Source organism: Schistosoma mansoni (genome assembly GCF_000237925.1).
Source record: "Schistosoma mansoni, WGS project CABG00000000 data, chromosome 1 unplaced supercontig 0010, strain Puerto Rico, whole genome shotgun sequence".
NCBI lineage: Eukaryota > Metazoa > Platyhelminthes > Trematoda > Strigeidida > Schistosomatidae > Schistosoma > Schistosoma mansoni.
The window spans coordinates 2359458-2381478 of NW_017385987.1; the positions used below are offsets into that span (position 1 = coordinate 2359458).

At 38.7% G+C, this 22021-nt stretch overlaps 1 protein-coding gene across 1 annotated transcript; it reads left to right on the top strand.

The window, feature by feature from the left end:
* The first annotated feature begins 10739 nt into the window (after positions 1–10739).
* Smp_019100 (eh domain containing/past-1-related) lies at positions 10740–20764 on the top strand. Its single transcript, XM_018791997.1, has 4 exons — positions 10740–11880; positions 12886–13167; positions 16951–17115; positions 19818–20764. Exons 1-4 carry the CDS (start codon positions 10984–10986, stop codon positions 20118–20120), a joined length of 1647 nt encoding a protein of 548 aa, XP_018644902.1. The 5' UTR covers positions 10740–10983; the 3' UTR covers positions 20121–20764.
* Positions 20765–22021: the final 1257 nt, after the last annotated feature.

Here is a 22021-nt window from a genome sequence, read left to right on the forward strand (position 1 = left end):
TTTGGTTGGAAGACAGTTATTTTGGGTTCAATAAGTTCCCCCAATTGTAGGAATGTTGTTGTTAGTTTGCCAATCCATGCACCTGCTAAGATAACACCTTCCGGGAGTTTGCAAGATTTTAAATATCTGTCCAGAAACATACTAATAATAACTTCACAAATTTAACCACATACCCTACTAACTGCCTTCATCACGTTTCGCAATACGGCAAAATCTTATCTCAGGATGATTCAAGATCTTGCTTTATCTCTTATGTATGTTGTGACCTATTGCAGCAGAGACTACCTCCGTAACGACTGTCTTCACCTGAATTTGTTGGTGAGTATGGAATAGAAGAGGTAGGTGATCTGTGAAGTCCAGATCATCTAGCTGTATCCAAACTGTCCATTGTATTCCATGCTTCCCCTCAAATGTAGGGGTCTCCATAATCCAGTCGATCACCGGAAGAGAAAGGGGGAGAGTAAGCAGTCTTGTCTAACACCGGTCATCACTTGCAATGCATCTGTGAACTATCCTCCATGCACATCTTTTCAGTGTAGTCCGTTGTATGAATTGCGAATGATGTTGACGACGTTCTCAGCTACTAACTACATAGTTTCAAAGAAGGTTCCACAGTTTTCTGCTATCCATACTGTCGAATGCTTTGTCACAGTCAATGAAGCTGATGTACAGTGATGAAATCCATTCAAATGTGAGCTCAATGATGATCTTTAGTGTAGCTATTTGGTGTGTGCACAACTGATCCTTACGCGATCCATTCTGTTGATCCCATAGTTAGGCGTCTATTGAATATTTCATCCAGTTAAACAACACTGTTGAAAACGTTTGCTGGCACCGATAGTAGTGTGATGCCTGTGTATTTCTCACATTTGCTGAGATCTTTCTTCTATGGTATCTTGATAAGGTATGCTTCTTTCCGATCTGTTTGTGGCACTTGTTCTTCTTCCCAGTTCTTTCTGTAGAGAATGTGGAGCATCTTTGCAGTCAACCTTATGTTTAACTTCAGTACTACAGATGGTATGTTGTCAGGTTGTGCTTCTTTCTCACTGTTGGTTTGTCTGATAAACATTCTGATTTCTTCGTTTGTTGTTGGATTGACATGTATATGAAGGTCTATGCATGCTGCTTCGATATGTGGTTGTTTCAATGGAGCTGGCCTACTTCGGAGGTCTTCAAAGTGTTTATTCCGTCAGTTCCTCTGTTCTTGAATCTCCTCGATTGGCTTGCCTTCTTTGCCTTTGACCGGTTTTTCTGGTTTAGCATAATTCCTTACCAGTTTCTTCGTCGTGTCATACATTTGTCTCAAATTTACTTCTCCCTCAGCATTTTCTCACGTACTTCTGCTTGTTGGTTCTAGTGCTTTTCCTCACTCCCTAGTTTGCTTCTGTGTATTCAGCTTGTTGCTTGACTTTCTTCATGTTCGGCTGTTGCTAATTGTTGTCTTCGTGTTCTTCCTTTCTGTAATCGTGTCCAGTCTTTTGATAGAGACCGATTTCTTATGATGGTGCTTTTTGAGGCCCACTACTTCCTGACATGTTAAGGTTATTGCTTCTTTAATGCCTTTCTAGTTGTTTTCCATAGTAGTTCGCTCTTCTTTGAACAGATTTTGTAATGCTTGGAACCTGTTGTTGAGAACTGTCTTGAATTCGTTGAGTTGGTCAGCATTTCAAAGGAAGGCTGTATTGAACCATTGTAATGCTTTTTCTCCAGTTGTCCATTGCTTCCTTAGCTTCAGTTTCATGTTGGCAACCACGAGGTGTTGATCTGAAGCTATGCTATCTCCTCCCTTGGTTCTCACGTCTTGTATGAATCTTCCGAAATTTTAGTGATGCGAATATGATTAATTTGGTTCTCTGTATTGTGATCCAGTGAGACTCACATAGCTTCGTGTAAGTATTCGTGGGAGAGTATGGTGTCACCTATCACCATTTTGTTGAGGGCATATAAATCTGAAAATCTCTCGCCATTCTCGTTCCTTTCTTGCAGTCCATATCATCAATGCAACTCTCTATATGTGCGAAGCACTTTCTTTTTCCTGTCCAAAGTACAACAACATCGCTGTCGAATCTACTTTTTTCTATCTAGCTTGGTTCCAATGGTTTTCGAACTTACAGTTTATGTCCCCTCAGTCCCGTAGCTGTTCGCCTGGTCTTCACCGTCAGCCACATCGTCTGGTCATCTCGTCTACCTATTTTGTTTGCTCTCAGAACCGATAACAGAGTAACATTTTTTCCGTTGTATGCGTCCCTAGTAGAGAAATACTCAGATATTTAGTCCGCATAGTCCTAATTGTCACTCCAAATGTCACGACAGGCCCTTCTTTTCTGAATATGTTGTCTTATGGGGTCAGTTTGATACCGAAAGATCTGATTTACATTCACTTGCTTTTTCTGGCCTCGAACATACTATGTAAAATTAGCGTTTTGACTTGTCACATCTACAGGAATCACATCCACTACTACTAGATTTTGCATGAACAGAAACACTACCTTTTATGTTTTTGATCAATCTAACATGACATTCAGCAAAATTTATAATAATACCTACCGTGCGTCTATACGTGCAAAACATTCGGGAATTCGGGCCAACAATATTGGCACACAATAAATTAAATATCGTTACGTTGTGAACGGAGCAGCCTTTTCTTATCTCTTAGTCCGAAAATTTGATTAACATGTGTTTATGGTCACCTTATGATTTGCGGTTGCTTGTTTCCTGACACAGTCTTACTCTATCTGCGACCTTGAACGCTTGAATTAAAATAATTTTTAGAAATTTGTAGTCTGAGGTATTTATAATCAATTACTAACGTTGGTAACCTTCAGAAATCAATAGGTTACGGACAGATAGGGGTCAAAAAATTTCATTGACGCTACTACTACCTCGTTATTTCTGTACAGCTTGTAGGACTCGATTGTAACTGTGAGCCAACTCATCTAAATGAACTGTGCGCAACATGACGTCAAAAGAATTGTGTTAATCTGCCACGCTCACGTCCTCCGTAGCCCTTGGCTCCTAACGGCTCCTCCGGGAATCTCATTTCGTGAGGTATGTTAACCTCCCTAAAGATAAAAAACAACTACTTGATATGCATTCGGTAATTTATAGTGAAAGTCCTTTAAATAATATTTCTCGGTACGAGATCGGGTGAAATAATCTATTATCTTTGCTTCAGAGAAAAAGAAAAGCTTCATAACTAAAACTCATTTTATCGAAATTTTCCACACTGTGGTTAAACTTTTCAGTATCTATTATTGTATTCAGTAAGCAGAGTCTTCATTTGACGTCAGACTGAAATCGTGTTCAGTCGATTTGCGAACAACTGAAGGTTTATGATATATAAGTTTTCAAGGGCGACAATATTTCTCACAAACGGACTCTTGGTTAAAATTCTGATAAGGATTTTTGATAACATCGGTTGATTTGTTAGGAGTTAGCCGAAAACATCAGAGTGATGTCAAAGCATTGTAGCTCAATTAATCATCTATTTCCCTTTTTGTGTAGGCATTATACACCATACCATTTTATATCGAATGTTGAAAACTCTATGCTTGAAAAGATAACCCCAAGCTCCTACTACTACTATTGTTTAGGAGGTAATTCCCCTGTTTGTTCACCATAACAGATTTATATCTGGCGACTCTGGTATGGACTTGTTAGAGAGATATTAATTTCTGTTTAATACCAAGAACCGACACAAAAGACAAAGAAAGTCACATCAACCCTCTATATTCGGTAAAAACTCCGTCTGTAGTAACCACTAGGTCTTAGGATATATTCGCAGAATTTTCGGACCAAACCAAATCAAAGTCCCAACTTTCCATGAACAAGCTAAAAGTAAGTCATAAATCCAAAACTGAGGACACACTTGTGTTTGTTGGACCCAGGAGACTGGAATCAAATAACCTTAAAGTCTCTAGAGTCAAAATTTGGCTACATTATACAGCTGTGTATTACCCGTCACTCTGATACCCGAATGGGGTTTCCTCTACACATGGCCCCAAAGAAAAATGTAGGTGAGTGGCAACTGTGTGGGGAACCAAAGATCCCTCAACCGTCAAAGCATACCAGATATGTACGCCATACCCCAAATTCGAGATTTTATAAGTGGCTTACAGAGTACGAGCCCTTAGGCAGCCATTACTACACCTTTCAGACTATCGGAGTTTATACACGAGAAATTTTGCCTGAAACTCCGCCTGTAGTTCCTCCGGGGGCTACTGCCGGTCCCAAGTCCGGGTAAAGGAGGAGGGTTGGGCATGGGGTTAGTGACCCCATACCGTAGAGAACCAACTCGCTAAAGAAACGCTAACCAGAAAAAATTATTCAAACCATTCAAACTCTGCTCTGGGAGTAGAAGGAATAATTATGACGTCTCATGATGAAAGCCGAGTTCCTTCGGAAGTCATGAGACCGATGCACCTTCTTACAACCTGAGTGACAATTTTTATAGGTACATGGAATGTCCGGACAATATGGGAGACCGGAAGAATCCTCCAAATTGCTGCAGAAATGAGAAAATACAACCTGGAGGTGCTTGGAATCAGTGAAACACATTGGACGCAGGTTGGACAACAAAGACTATCTTCAGGAGAACCTCTGTTATACTCCGGTCATGAAGAAGAAAATGCCCCACATACACAAGGAGTGGCATTAATGCTGTCCAGAAAAGCACAAAATGCACTTGTTGGATGGGAATCTCATGGACCAAGGATCATCAAAGCCTCCTTCAAAACAAGGAGAGAGGGCATTACAATGAACGTCATCCAATGCTGTGCGCATACCAACGACTACGATGAAGACGCTAAAGACCAATTCTACGATAGGCCGCAATCGATCTTCGAGAAATGCCCAACCAAGGACCTGACCATTCTGGTGGGAGATCTCAATGCTAAGGTTGGAATGGACAACATTGGATACGAAGACGTCATGGGACGACATGGACTAGGAGAAAGGAACGAAAATGGTGAGAGATTTGCAAACCTATGTGCCTTCAATAAACTGGTCATAGGTGGCACCATATTCCCACACAAGCACATACACAAAGCTACATGGACCTCACCGGACCACACCACAGAGAACCAGATAGATCACATCTGTATCAACAAAAAATTCCGAAGATCAATGGAAGATGTGAGAACCCGGAGAGGAGCTGACATAGCTTCAGATCACCACCTGGTTGTGGCCAAGATGAGACTGAAGCTAAAGAAAGACTGGACAACTGGACAAACAGCACTACAAAGGTTCAATACAGCCTTCCTTCGAGATACTGACAAGCTCCACGAATTCAAGATAACTCTCAACAACAGGTTCCAAGCTCTACAGGATCTACTGAATGAACAAGAAAATACTTTGGAGGACAACTGGGAAGGGATAAAAGAAGCACTAACTTCAACGTTTCAGGAGGTTCTGGGTTGCAAAAAGCATCATCATAAAGAATAGATCTCTATGGGAACCCTGGACAAAATTCAAGAAAGGAAGAACAAGAAACTAGCAATTAACAACAGCCGAACACGAGCAGAGAAAGTCAAAGCACAAGCAGACTACGCAGAAGCAAACAGGGAAGTGAAGAAAGGCATTAAGGCCGACAAGCAGAAATACATGGGAGAACTAGCAACGACGGCGGAAAAAGCTGCAAGAGAAGGGAATATGAGACAACTATATGATACAACGAAGAAATTGGCAGGAAGATATAGCAAACCAGAGAGACCAGTCAAGGACAAAGAAGGAAAGACAATCACTGAGATTCAAGAACAGAGGAAAAGATGGGCAGAATACTTCGAGGAACTGCTGAATAGACCAGCCCCATTGAATCCACCGAACATCGAGGCAGCACACACTGACCTTCCTATAGATGTCACTCCACCAACGATCGAAGAAGTCAAGATGGCCATCAGACAAATCAAAAGTGGGAAGGCGGCAGGACCTGACAATATACCAGCAGAAGCACTGAAGTCAGACATTGAAGTAAATGCAAACATGTTTCACCTTCTATTCAAGAAGACTTGGGAGGAAGAGAAAGTGCCAACAGACTAGAAAGAATGATACCTCATCAAGATACCAAAGAAGGGAGATCTGAGCAAATGTGAGGATTACAGAGGCATCAGTTTGCTGTCAGTACCAAGAAAAGTTTTCAACAGAGTGCTGCTGAATCGGATGAAAGACGCAGTAGACGCCGAACTTAGGGATCATCAGGCTGGACTCCGTAAGGATAGGTCGTGCACAGACCAGATTGCGACACTACGGATCATCGTTGAACAATCAGTTGAGTGGAACTCATCACTATACGTCAACTTCATTGACTATGAGAAGGCGTTTGACAGCGTGGACAGGAGAACATTATGTGAACTTCTTCGACACTATGGAGTTCCTGAAAAGATTGTCAACATTATCCAGAACTCATACGACGGACTACAGTGCAAAGTCGTGCATGGAGGACAGCTGACAGATGCATTCCAAGTGAGGACTGGAGTCAGACAAGGCTGTCTACTCTCCACCTTTCTCTTTCTTCTGATGATTGACTGGATTATGAAGACTTCGACTTCTGACGGGAAGCATGGAATACAATGGACATCTCAGAATCATTTAGATGATTTGGACTTCGCAGATGACCTAGCCCTTCTATCTCATACACACGAACAAATACAGACGAAGACAGCAAATGTAGCAGCAGCCTCCGCATCGATAGGCCTCTACATTCACAAAGGAAGACGCAAGATTCTCAAATACAACACGGAGAACACCAACCCAATTACACTTGATGGCGAAACTCTGGAAGAGGTGGAAACATTCAAGTACCTGGGGAGCATCGTTGATAAACAAGGAGGATCGGATGCAGATGTAAAGGCAAGGATTGGCAAAGCAAGGGCAGCATTTTTACAATTGAAGAACATACGGAACTCAAAACAACTCTCAACTAATTTCAAAGTCAGAATCTTCAATACGAACGTGAAGACAGTCCTACCGTACGGAGCTGAAACGTGGAGAACTACTACGACCATCATCAGGAAGGTACAAGTATTTATAAATAGTTGTCTACGCAAAATACTCAACATCGATTGGCCGGATACTATCAGCAACAGCGTTTTATGGGAGAGGACAAACCAGCTTCCAGCTGAAGAGTAAATTAGGAAAAGACGTTGGAAGTGGATCGGACATACATTGAGGAAATCACCAATGTGCATCACGAAGTAAGCCCTAACTTGGAATCCGGAAGGGAAGCGGAAAAGTGGAAGGCCAAAGAACACATTACGTCGGGAAATAGAAGCAGATATGAAAAGGATGAATGTTAACTGGAAAGAACTGGAAAGGAAGGCTCAGGACAGAGTTGGATGGAGAATGCTGGTGAGCGGCCTATGCTCCTCGACGAGGGGTAACAGGCGTGAGTAAGTAAGTAATTTTGCCTGAGGAACGCTGCACAAACATTTCATAGGTTCATGGACAGTCTACCTCGGAATATGCCTTTTGCACAACGCTATACAGATGATTTGTTAATTTGCGGTCCGGATCTAAAATTACATCAAACAACACGCGATAGAAGTGTTAAAACAGCTGGATAAAAATGGAATGAACGTATATCGAAGTGTGTTTCCTGTGTTCAAGCTTTAGAATTTCTTGGACATACATTAAGCTTAGAAGGGATGACAATGATCAAAAGAGAAATGAGCACCATAGGTGATACCTCATACCATGTTTTCCGACATAAATTAGAAATTTTTTGGGTTATGTCAAATTTTATGGTAGATTTATGCCTGGTCGTGCACAACTACTGCAACCATTAACAGACTCCCTTGAGGGAAACCCGAAGGATTTTAAGTTGTCTTCAGAGGTTTTTCACGCTATCAAACGGCCACAAAATACTATAGTTCCATCATCTACCTTAATGTATTCGAATTTTAATTCCCCATCAGCTTTGATGGCAGATGCTTCAGACAAAGCAGTAGGTACTGTCCTAAATCAATTAATGAAAAACTTCTGGCAACAGACTGTGTTCTCTAAAAGAGTCGCTCCATGAGAGACGAGGTATCCTTCCCCCGGGCGAGGACTTGCGGCTGATTTAAGCATTAAGCATTTCCAACACATGTCGAAAGGCAGAGAATGTACGGTTCACACGGAACATAAATCACCAACCAAAGCATTAAAACCTAAAACCCAATAAGTATTCCCCTGGAGAGATCCGGCAACTTTTCTTTGCATCGCAGTTCATTAGTGATGTCCGACATGTCAAGGGTCAGGAGAATCAGGCTAACTTGCGCATTGACCATCCAAGTTCCAACAGTAATATTCGTATCCTTTTGTACGGAAATTTATTCCCCTTTTTTCCATGATCAATTCGTCCCGTCGGCCTGATACAAACAAAATATTCTGCCCCACAAACACGGGTGGATTGAAGTCATCGCCTTCACCATCAATGCTTGCTGGTCAGTAACTCCACCCTCCCTCCTTTTGTGATGTTAGGCTCATTTAAGCTTTTTTTGGATATATACATCATACCTCACACAATACTCTGTTTCATATCCTGTTGGAAAACATTATTTCTATAAGTACCATTTTATAAGCTTATCAAACAGTTACAAATTATGGACTGTGGGTAAAGCTTCGATGCAGTGGTTTAATTGACTATAGTGTGAAGTATAGGTTGCCAATCACAGTATAGGCATTAAGAAGGGTATAATGTAGGATAGTTGCTTAGCAAAGTACGCGGAAAAGTGTAGATTTATATTAGTTACAGATAAGGTAAGATAACGAATAGCGAAATAATATTAATGGCAAGGCAATAAAGTGTACAGTAGAGTAAAAAGCTGGTAAAGAATAGACAAGAAGGAACTCACACTAAATTCTTACTGATGTTCTTTCGTTCTATCCTAACCGGTTGATGGGTAACAGGTTCTATGGATGTACGATCACTGGTAGAAGGCAGTCGATTGTTCGTTTCTTTTGAAGTTTTAGGGTATTTGGAAGCGTCGTTTAGCGACCGAGTATTGATAGGTCCAGTGAGTTGCCTGTCTTCTACAATTTAAAAAAAATTAGGGAGTGGAAAGCATCTAATACAACTACAAAGTAGGGAAATAAGGCAATTTAGTCTATATATGTAGAGAGCCTATGATGTATGTGTGGGGAGCGGATGTGTTCGTTTGCGCTAGATCTGTGCAGGTGAGAGGTTGATTGATAAGTCTTACAAACGTATGTAATTTGTCTGCCATGAGTATTTCAGAAGGAAGACTGTTCCATATAAATGCATAATTCATAAGGAAGAAGTTTTCCCGAATTTTTGATCCGTATTTTTCAATTTTGACTGTGGATACTTTGTCTCGAAGGTTGTATCTGTTATTCGCTGACCTTGTTAGCATTGCGAAGAAAGGCACTGTCAAACTTTTGTAGCGTTTATCATTCAGATGTTCTATCTGAAGTATACCAGATCCTCGCTTTGTTTTTGAATTTCTTATTTATCCAGATGTGATCAATCTGGTTCACTGTGTTGTTGTCTTGTAAAATACACACAATTCAACGTATGTGTTTGGGAGTGTAAATACAATCACTCACGGTAGGGTTGTTGAAAACACAGACATTGATCAGTCACTCACCGTCTGTGTTGCTCTCTTCTAGTACATGTCGTCCCATGATATCTTCACACTCGGTGTTGTTCATCCTGATACTGGTATTCCGGTCTCTATCAAGACAGTCAAGTGTTTTCCTGGATAGTTCTCTACGATGGATTGAAACCCCTCGTAAAACTGATTTCTATCATCCGAGCTGCCATCATTGGCTAGTAAGTAGCACTGGATGACATTTATTGTGATGCCTTTCTTCTCCGTCTTGAAAGACGCTTTGGTGATCATCAAGTCATCGGCTCCCCACTCTGTAAGCGATTTTCGTGCTTTTTGGACAGAACAAATGTAACACTTCTTATTGTGACCAGAATACAATAACAGTTCGCCTGAAATCAGTCCCTTTTATCCAGATTGCAATCGATGGCCTTTAATTGTCTCAAGTCCTATCAGATTGTTTCTTCTCGATTCCGTGACAGTTTGATTGACTCTATTGATCTCTCACATGGCCTAGACATTCCATGTACCTAAATTAATTTTTGTCATGGTTGTTAGAAGAGGTACTGGCCTGTTGGATTTCGAAGAATCTCTACTTTTACGATGGGGTGTAATAATTCTTTTATATGAGGACCGTTTAACGTCTGTTGTAGAGTTTAGCTGTGTGAAACAATTTTTTGTGGCTAGCGTATCTGTATCGAGGTCATTCTTACGAGGTATAGTTGCTTACTCTTCACCCAGCCGTCCTCCATAACCCGTAATTTGTGCCAGCAGTAACCCTTGGTGAACTGTAAACGTATTTAGATCACCAGAGAACTCACAAGAAAGCCAGATGAACGTTTCCATAATCACAATAAGCAAGCTGTGGAGACATTTGTCTAAATCGATGGCAATAAGACCTTCTTCAGAGTCTTTCTAAAAATGTGCGATAGCTGCCTCGTTCCTATATATACCGATAGAGACTATTATAAACATTATCTCTCAATCACTGTTACCGTCATTGACTAAGTTGTCTTACCCTTCAGTTTCAGAGAGTTACAGTGACCACATATTTCCACTAGAAGTAGAGCTCTTCTGCAGCACAGAAGTATGTCCCAAAGTTAAAATAATTCATCTGTCCTGCGAAATGAAGTTCCTTCAGGTTTTGATCAAGTGATCAACACATTTAGTAGCATTTCACTCAACGTTACTCAAGCGCGGAGGTTAAAGGTATACGGTGTAGTGTTAGCAACACGGCAGATCGGGACGACTTTTGATTGGGAATTATTGATTGAATAATTGGTTGGGTCAATACATTTAATCAGGCAGTCACAGTTAGTTGGAAGCTAACTGAGCTGAGAATTTACACGCATCTCATCGGGGGGTTTACTCCAACGGCAATTCCAGCCGGCTGATCGAGTTACTCACTACATCGATATTAAGTATTTGAATTCCAGACATGAAATTCTCCCAAGCCAAGGAGGATAACTGGAATTTTTCCAGTGTAGTGGAGGGGTTAAGAGGTCTTTATGAGAAAAGACTGAAGCCTTTGGAAGTGTCATATTTATTCCCACAGTTTCATTCACCAACACTCGATGCGGGGGAATTTAGTTCCAAGCCAATGGTTCTTCTTCTGGGTCAGTATTCTACAGGCAAAACCACCTTTATCAAATACCTTCTAGGATCCGCCTTTCCGGGCATGCATATTGGCCCAGAGCCGACAACCGACCGATTTAGTGTTGTGATGTCTGGGGATGAAGGCATAATTCCTGGGAATGCTCTTGTTGTCGATGCCCAAAAACCCTTCCGCCCTCTTTCGAAATTCGGAAATAACTTTCTGAACCGCTTTCAGTGTTGCCAAGTTCGGAATCCTGTTCTGGACAGCATAGTCATTATTGATACACCTGGAATATTAAGTGGTGAAAAACAGAGGTTAGATCGTGGTTACGACTTCACTGCTGTTGTTCAGTGGTTTGCAGAACATGTTGACAGAATAATCCTGCTCTTCGACGCCTATAAACTCGATATATCAGATGAGTTTAGGCGAGTGATAGAATCTCTCAGAGGTTATGACGACAAAGTCCGTATTGTTCTTAATAAAGCTGATATGATTGATTCCCAACAATTGATGCGCGTTTACGGAGCACTGATGTGGGGTCTTGGTAAAGTATTAGGGACTCCGGAGGTAGTTAGAGTATTTATCGGGTCATTTTGGGACCGACCACTGCGATATGACGCTAACCGTCACTTATTTGAGTTGGAGTCACAGGACTTGTTTAAAGACCTCCGAAGTTTGCCTTCAAACGCGGCCATGCGCAAACTAAATGATATGATACGACGCGCAAGGCTAGCTAAAGTAAGTTTAATCTCCATTATTTTGTTTTATCTGTCAGCTTTTGTTTATGTTGATTTTTAAATGTGTTTTTGTCGCTGATGTTAGGATACGGCGACAAAATATAGGTTTGGCGTTTGTTAAGTTTTTGGCACACACATATTCTGTTGTTGGTTAATTGGATCCCACGGTTTAAGGGCAGAAAAAGAGTGCATGCACCTAGGCCATTGTGATCGATTATGAGCCATATCACACAGTTTCCAATCATTCGTTACGATAGTCACGCGGACCCTAACCGACTAGTCCGCATCTACCAACTTTGCTCAGACTAGTAGTTAATGGCTTCAAGCACTGATGCCATGTTTTGGTTTGGCTGCCCCAAACTTTCTCCCAACCGGCCCCAACACTGTTTAGCATTGCGCGTCGTGGTAATCGGTGTACAGACATACGTAACACGTGGTCCAGCCGTCTCAGTCGATAAAGATTCACAACCTCATCAACTGATTTACCATCATTCTCCAATACCCTGTGTCTAACCTCACTATTACCCGGTAATCCCAGCAGGTGCTCATATATTTATGTGTTCAAATAAATCAATAAATAATAACTCAAAATAAACTTTTATTAAGATAAATGGTGTAACTGGAGTTAAGTCTACATTCTTGTATTAATCTTTGAAAGCTACATGTGTCCAACTCAAAGTAGATAAAATCAGTTTTCAGTACAGTTTGGCGGTTAGTTTCTTAAACAGATAAGGTGTAACTCCGTTCTATGTACTTTCGTACACAGGGTTATGGTTTATTATTATATAGTTTCCAAGGTCCAAACCCTTTTTAATCTTTTAGGTTTTGGTTAACAGGTCATTAATTTGGACCCTCATTTGATAATTGTAATTATCAGCTTGTAGAGGAATATGTATATGTTTACTGGTAAAAGTTGATTCCGCATACCATTAAATTGAACTGTAGAGAATATTTGCTTTCATATATTTTACTGATAACGAGTAACTATCCTTTGGATCTTACCTAGGTACATGCCTACCTAATTGGTCATCTTAAGAAAGAGATGCCTTCAATCGTTGGAAAAAACAAAAAGAAGCAAGAACTTATTAACAATTTACAGCAGATATATGATACTATCTCACGTTTACACCATATATCTCCTGGCGACTTCCCTAAACTCTCTCATATGCAGAGTATTTTGAGTGAACAGGATTTTACCACCTTCCCCTCTCTTAAAGAAAGGCTTATTGAACAAGTTGACGTAATGTTAACCCAGGAGATCCCTAAATTAATGCAGATGATACCAATTGTAAGTTTATTCTACATTAATCCACATGCATTGCTTCTATTTGTCGATTTTTCAAAGTTTGTTCCTGTGTATAAAAAATGTTATGGTCAATCAAAGTACACTCCCTAATTACGTAGTTTTATCGTCTTACTAAGTTTATATTGAGAGTACCGTGTAAGCCGTACAGAAGCTTTTATCTTCTAATAAAATTAAATTAAATGCCTTTTTACTAAGTAAACAACAAAAATTCACGCGTATTATCACAGCTCATCACTAAAATTCACGTAAAAATTTACGGTTGATTTTATTTGACAGTTAAAAACATTGTATTTTAAACAGCTGTTGTTGTGAAAACTTATGTTTGTTCATGATCGTGACTTATACAGCTTTTAAAACTACATTAATTGATTCCTTCCTAACATAGTTTAACCTAGTTCGCTCGGTTTAATATCATCAAAGCATATCTTACTCCGGATATCTGATTGTTCCCTAAGAACATTTGGGTTTGAAGTCTAGCTAAAGGTTGACCAGTAGCAACATTTTCACTAAGTTTCTGTTTTTGTCTTTAATTTCCGAGTAAAATCGACCTACTATGATCTAGTACAAGCGTTTCGTGATTGTCTTAGTACTGCCATTCGCTTAATGGCTTCATTCGATATTGAAGCGTTCCACGAAAAGTGTATAGAGCGATTTCATGGTTGGATATCATACACAATTCATCTTTTGCTGAAGATTATCATACTCATTGTTGTGCATGACATCTGTCAGAAACCCTTGAACTCGAACTCCATACTTTTCATCTACTAGCAAAGTGTACTTCCAATGTTGAGTAAAACCAATGCTCATGATTGCTTTAGTATCCAACTGTTGAATGATTTAAAACGATTCCCAATATATGGCTGGACAAATATCAAGGAGAAATCAAATAAAAAATCCTAAATATGTTGAATTAAAATCCTATCCGTCATCTAACTAAAACTGTAGCATACACATTTCATTTATGGAAAAAAGTAACCAGTAGACTGTTTATCATACCCCTTTGGAATAAGGACGTGACTGACCCCTTGTTTGAAACCCATAAGGTGTACGTGTTTAGTTGCCGTTGTGTGTTTACTTTTACCGGAGCTAGGAAACAACATTCTTCAAATAACAAAGGATTGCTATTAAGTTAGTGAATTAGGATACTCACATTTTTTTTGAAATAGTACTATTTGCTATTGCGCCCCCAAATGCCTTAGTGCGGCCGAGAGTGGGGAGAGTCCGCTCTCCCTCTCGAAATGCTCTCACATGGCCACGCGTATATAGCCTCTGCCAGGGAAGTCCTAATCACTGCCTTCTCGTGGTGGGGTGTTGTTTACGAAATTGAGAGGACGAAAAGCGAATGTCCAGCGCTTTAACCGGGTTGGTCGACACGGCGCGTCCACCTAGGGGAGTTGGAAAACCCTCCATGTTAGGACTTGTCTCTTGATGCAGTTTGGTTATTTCCTCAATGTATGTCCTATCCACCTCTATCATTATTTCCTAATTTCATTTTCATCTGGGGGTTGGTTTGTTCTCTCCATTAGTAGGTTGTTGCTGATGGTATCCGACAAACAGATATGGAGTATTTTGTATAGACAACTGCTAATAAATGCCTGTACAGTTTTGATGATGTTGATTATATTAGTTCTCTAAGATTGAGTTTTGTACAATGGAACTGTCTCAACGTTCGCATTGAAGATTGTGACTTTGATATTGGTTGAAAGTTGTTTTGAGTTGCATATGTTCCCCGACTATAGGAATGCTGTTGTTGTTTTTCCGATCCATGCCTTTATATGTGCATCGGATCCTCCTTGTTCATTGATGATGCTGTCCAGGTAGATAAGTGAAGGTTTCCACCCTATCCAGAGTTCCTCCATAAAATGTGACTGGATTAGTGTTATCTGTGTTGTATTTGAGGATGTTCCATTTTGCCTTGTGTATGTTGAGGCCTACTGCTGGAGAGGCTGCTGCTACACTAGTTGTCTTAACCTGAGTTTGTTGGTGTGTATGGAATAGAAGAGGTAGGTGATCTGTGAAGTTAAGATGATCTAGCTGTATCCAAACTGTCCATTGTATTCCATGATTCGCTAGTTTGCTTCTGTGTATTCAGCTTGTTGCTTGACTTTCTTCATGTTCGGCTGTTGCTAATTGTTGTCTTCGTGTTCTTCCTTTCTGTAATCGTGTCCAGTCTTTTGATAGAGACCGATTTCTTATGATGGTGCTTTTTGAGGCCCACTACTTCCTGACATGTTAAGGTTATTGCTTCTTTAATGCCTTTCTAGTTGTTTTCCATAGTAGTTCGCTCTTCTTTGAACAGATTTTGTAATGCTTGGAACCTGTTGTTGAGAACTGTCTTGAATTCGTTGAGTTGGTCAGCATTTCAAAGGAAGGCTGTATTGAACCATTGTAATGCTTTTTCTCCAGTTGTCCATTGCTTCCTTAGCTTCAGTTTCATCTTGGAAGCTACCATGTAGTAAATTGCAATGTATTTTTAATGTGAGACACTATCAGATCTTCCTTTCGCATAAAGTTGGATGTTATGTAAGTGTTTTCTGTTCCAATTTGATTTTTACAAATCATAAACTGATCCCTCAGATTATTATTATCCCCCTACCGTTTAAATACTTTTTAGCCAGAAGGGATCTATAATAACTTGGGATTAGCGTCAAAAATCACAAAATATGTATGTGCATGACTTTGTCTTTTGCATCTCTGTCAGTTATTTCACAGTCGCTGTCATTCATTCATCAGTGTTGTAAAGTCCCACCAAACTGATTTGTTTCTCGGTAAAAAAGAGTTAGTTGAACAATTTAAAAATTATTCCCATACTTGAAGTAGGTCTAACTTATCTCACGTTTTAATGATTTTCGAAAATTCCCTCATTATTTCACCGTTCAGGTAACTAGATTTCAGTAAGGATTCATTGTAGGTTCGTATCGCTGTTAGGAAATGTTTAAATTAACTCGTTGATGCATCCAGTTCATGAGTCACAAAAGTGACGAAACGCGCGTCCAGGATTTTATTGATAGCCACAGTTCTTCTATTCTGTTCATTAAAGGTTGTTTTAGAAAAAAGTTAGGTACTAGTTTGCCAGACAACATTTATTTATTTATTATTTATTTGAACACATAAATATTGGTACAAAGGATCACCAAATACATATGCGCCACACAAATCTTATTTGATTTGTGTGAGGGCCGTGATACTGCCCGGATGCCCAAACTGAAGCAGGTGGTTTTCTTAGGGGGCCTCACCGAGAGCCTTTGACCGAAAGATCTGATCCACAAGGCAGTGGAGCATCGTGAGGAGATGCAGTTCCATGGTAGCCGGTGACCAACGATTGATTCATACGCTATTTGTTCCTTCAGGATACTGGAGCCCATTGGTTTGGAATCAGGGTTTTCCAACTCCCCTAGGTGGACGCGCCGTGTCGACCAACCCGGTTAAAGCGCTGGACATTCGCTTTCCGTCCTCTCACTTTCGTAAACAACACCCCACCACGAGAAGGCAGTGATTAGGACTTCCCTGGCAGAGGCTATATACGCGTGGCCATGTGAGAGCATTTCGAGAGGGAGAGCGGACTCTCCCCACTCTCGGCCGTACCAGGGCATTTGGTGGGCAGACAACAAGGAATAATGTGCTACCTTATCAATTTGGTTTGTCTAATCTTTTAATTCAATTGATAGTAAATTTAATGTACTTGAATATATCTTTATAATATATTTTTGACTATATTCGTCGTTTATATATCACTAAACATGTCATTGTTAACTTTCCTCATAGGAACAATCAGCGGCTGTTCAACAGGGTACAAGTTTCATTAAGGGAGGAGCTTTCAACGATAGTGTAATTGATAGCCCATTTACGGCCGATGCTGATATGGCTATTAATCGTGGACGATATAGTGATAAGTCGACTTTAGAGGACGATAAAGATGAGCTCATAAAAGTAAGTTCATGTCGATTAAACTATTACACATATCTTCCAATCCTAAAATAAACTTTTGTTTAAGCTGATGAAATACTTTTCTTGCATTTCGTTGTATTTCAACACAGGATTTTTTCATAAGTACGAGTTATGAAACACGACGCCTATAATGAACAAAATTTATTTTGGTAGTTTACTTGATACATTTTCTGTAAATTGTCTCCTAGAAAAAGCAGACTGTTCAAAGAAATGATCAATTTACACCCATAATCGTTTTGAAACTAATGTACAGTAGAAAAATTTCTATCTTAATTTAAGGCTTTTCATCACTATGCTCAGTCCACCCATTTCTCAACCTAACTGGGAATTTTTTATTTGAAATTGACTACAGTAGAAATCAGGTGTAACTGCGAATAACAAGGTTCAAATGAAAAGTTCTGTCCACTTTTTTTTATTAATCTGCAGCGCTCCTTCCTTTCTTACTGTAAATTTTATTCAGATTAATGACATCCTTAAAATGTTCGATTTGAGTAAGAATATCTAAAGGTTTCTTATATGACTGTGAACTCATTTTATAAACTATGCGACCTGACCTCCCAGTTCAATACTAGTTATTGATGTAACTCCCAAAATTAGGATTGTTATGCGTATTGTTTTCTGGATAGAGCTTTTCATTCCCACTCATTTTTGTAAACTGTCAGGAGTATTTTATACGTTCCATCAAAAAAGCTCTAAGACAGTGTATGACCTGTAGCATCTTCAGTGGTGAGAATTAATTTGTATAGGAAAAGTTTGATTATCTGTAGACAGTAAATAATTTTCGGCCTTTCTGCTCTTCATAGTTTTCCCTAAATGAACTCGAGTTAGAAGTCAGCACAGACTAATAACCTAATGTAAACTAAATAAAACCTTGTTTAATATACTCCTTACAGAGAAAAAATTACCATCAGAATACTGTAGTGTTAGAATAAACTTAGAGAAAATGAGACAAATATAGAGTAGTTGTTATATCGTGTGCGTGCGTGCCCTGTTTAGTATATGACGTGATGATCCCCGCCAATGAGAGAGGAGTGAATTATCGATCAGAGCAACGATACACAAAAACCGTATGAGCAGTCTTGAGTACTCATCAGTCCTGCTTTCTGCCTAGCCCAGCCAGTTAAGTCTAGAACACCAATACCAGCCTCTGCAATATGAATCATTATTCTCAAACATACTGGGCTTATATACCAAACAAACTGACCACATCGTACCATAAAATAGAAAATAACATATGTACAAGATTTGGCCAAATGTGGTTGTGAATAGGGGGAACAGTAATTAATGGACTAGGGATAACTCAAGAATGGTAAATCGTATAATAATAGTCTATAGGTTAAAATAAAACTTATAATAAAAGGAACATGAATATGAATAGTTAAGTTACTTAAAAATTATACAATAGGAAATCTACATATCACATTGGTCCATAAATAGTCCTCAAAGTTATCATTCATAATTCTCCACGGGATATAACAATAGTAGTATGTTTTTTAAGTTTAGAAAAAACTAAGTGACATACTTTTCCGCTGTCCAAATTGATTTCGAACCATTGTCTCGTAGTATCTTCAATTGGTGGTGCTTCTGATCCCCAAACCAGTTAAAGGCATCATATATGGTTCAACAGATCATCTAATCTGTAGTTTCACTCTTATTCTCCTTTAAAATAATTTCCTTACATTTCATATACAGTGTGTATGCTTATTTCATTAAGATCATTGCCCGATTGCCTGAAAAGTGATTAATTATAGCACGATTCATATCGACGTCTTTTGCGCTCACCGTAACTTGTGTATGACTAATTCACTGAAGCGATCAATTTTCCCATACTTTTAGGTTATCACACTTTGTAATTATAACTCTAGTAATCAAATATTTTGGAGAGGTTTGTATACAAGACAAAAATCACTAATTTATTTCATTATGAAAAAGTAGTCGTTTGGAACTAGTGTGTTTATTGTTCTTTCAATCGTAGTATACTTTATCAGTAGTTTGCAACCTCTTATGGATTAAGTAGACACTGCACTCAACCTAACTCACCTAATGATTTGGGAAGTTAGCTAACAGAAATTATAATGTGATACCAACAAGTGTAAGTAATAAGTCTTGCTATCGGTACGCCTAAACTTTCCTAGCCGGTTTTTATAACCCTATCTACTTCTACACGTCAACTGGAACAATTAAGAAACAGCGCGAATTGCGAGTACAAGCTTTATTTCAAAGTTGATTTGTGTACAGAAAAAAACGAGGGTATTTGTAGAGTTATACATGACCTTGGGCTTATAGAAATTTATCGAACCATACTACATATAGCAGCATCGATAAATATCCAATCACGATCGCGACATGTATTTCTGCATTTTCCAAATGTTTATGCGAAGTTTCTGTTCAACGCTGATTGGTGTCCTGGTATTTCAGGGCCTCTATAAACTTTGATGAGGGGTGTTTTCGGATTCCTCTGACAGTAAGAAGTTTCTGTTTTATTGACGCATTCCAAGATTTGCTAGCATATTATTGGGGTCATTATTAGACGTTTTATTACCAAGTTAAGGTCGATCTATCAGGCAGGTGGTAATACAAACATGGGACGAATTAGAATATTTAATGTTTTTGACTAATTCAAAGTTAAGTATTTCAGTCGTTTCCTTTAATATCATTGGTTTTCATATTGTTTTTCTTTTTAGGAATTTGAAAGTCTTCAACCAATTGATGGTCTTCTTTATGGAAGCGGACGATTAAAAGCGAAATTGATGGAATCTCATTTACCTAATATCACACTAAGTCGTATATGGAAACTTTCAGACATTGATAAAGATGGTTGTCTTGATATCGATGAATTCATTCTTGCTAAGCGTTTGGTCAACATAGCTGTAAATGGTGGTGAAATTCCAGAAACTCTACCAGCGCACTTAATCCCACCTAGTAAACACAAATATATTTCACCAACTTTAAATGGTATAGCTGAATATACTGAACCAAAATATTAAACCTCACTGATCTCATGTTATCGATGAAGCCACAAGAAATATTAACTGGTTTATACTCAGACTATCATTGTTAACGGTTAGGAGTTCACCTTTGTCACTTCACATCGTTCTATCTTTTAGAAAAAATTTACTTTTATTCTCCTAAAAATGACTTACTAATGTGCTAAAAATGTCAGAAATATTGTGCCTGTGATACTTTTCAAGTCTGTTTTTTTTCATACTCATTCCTGTATGTCTGTGTGTATTTGATGAATTGCTTCCGAATGAACGTAGGAAGTAAAACATTTAGTATGAAGAAATCTTCAGGTTCTCGCTATTTATTTTTTTCTCATATTCTAGAAAATGTAATCAAATTTCACTCTATCTTGATTATGTGCCTATTACTCTTTCATATTTTGGATCTTATCGTTATTGCACTTATTTTTTTCTTTTCATAAACTAAATTGTCTATTCAACTGTGTCGTGTATATTATTATTGAATTTACTTATTCTATAATTATATATCCCTCAACGTTTAGTTTCACTTTTTGACTAACAAACATTATTTTTTATTTTTTTTTTGGGGGGGGGAGAAAGAAATCAGTTAATTTTGTTATGATTTAACATTCCATTATTTTTACGCTAATAGATTCATTCAATTAGTAGTTTTTTCTTATTTATCTATCACAGATTTATTTTACGTTATAGGCGTTTTATTAAATAACATAAGTTGGATGCAAAGTCTTCAGCGTCAGTCACTATTAAGTTATAAACGTTTTTATGTATGGTCTGTTCTTGCTAAAGTTATCATTATCTAGAATTGTTTATGTCTTTTGTTGAAGCACGGCTTGGTGCATAGTATTTGTTGTTAAGTGTTGAATCGATTATTTGATTTATAAACGGAACATAAGTTTTGCATGTGGAAAGTATTTTGTTGAGTATAAATTGACAGGCATTAGCAAATAGCTAACCGTAGATGTGCGTTAGCTCAAGTTGCCATGCCTCATTAACGCGACGAAATTACTACAACGAAAGACATCGAAATAATGCACTAGCAGTGATAAATAAAAAGACTAAATCTTGGGAATACAGCTTTAAAAACAGAGTGAAAAGGGGTACTGGAACTCAAGATCGATAGGAAGAAAAACAGTGGATCTATCTGTTCCACTGCGAATGATCTTGATCCATGTCACCCAAGATCTATAGTCACTGATTGTGGTCATCACACAGACCCAAACCAAATAATCTACATCTTCTTACATGTCACGTTTTGGTTTAGCCTCTCTTAGGTTTCTTCCGACCTCCTTTTTCACTAGCCAGTGTCACTCATGTAAAGCACCAGCTTACCTTCTGATTTTTTGTAAATCGAGTATTTATTATCATTAAGGACGTAAAAGCATGGTATAACCTATATGCTGTAAGTTTTATCACGCAAAAGAAATCTACAGTCTTACAAAGAAATCCGCTTTTAGTGTCTGTTTAGAATGTTAGTGTAAATTATTACTGATTTCAATTTGAAGTCATATTTGGTTGTCTCAGGTTACTGAGTAGCATAATGATTGTGATAAGGTGTCAAGTATTGCCATAATATACTTCAGTACAACTATTCTTTATCCAATGGGGTCATATAATAAAGTAACCTTTCTACTTCTAATCAACCTCGGTGTCAATTGATAGTAGCCTACATGAAACCACCTTCGAAGTTTAGATGGAAGCTTCAGATGCCTGTGTCTTAAGATGGCTTTCATAATTGAGTGAATATACTCACTATATCTTGAAGCCCCTTTCCGTACTTAGTGTATGTAATAAGAAATAATATTAGTTAGATACAGCCCTCACAAATGTCCAGTTCTTGGGAATTAAATTACCATTGCAGAAAGATGTGTACATGTAAATCTCTTAAACACGACCTTTATTAGTTA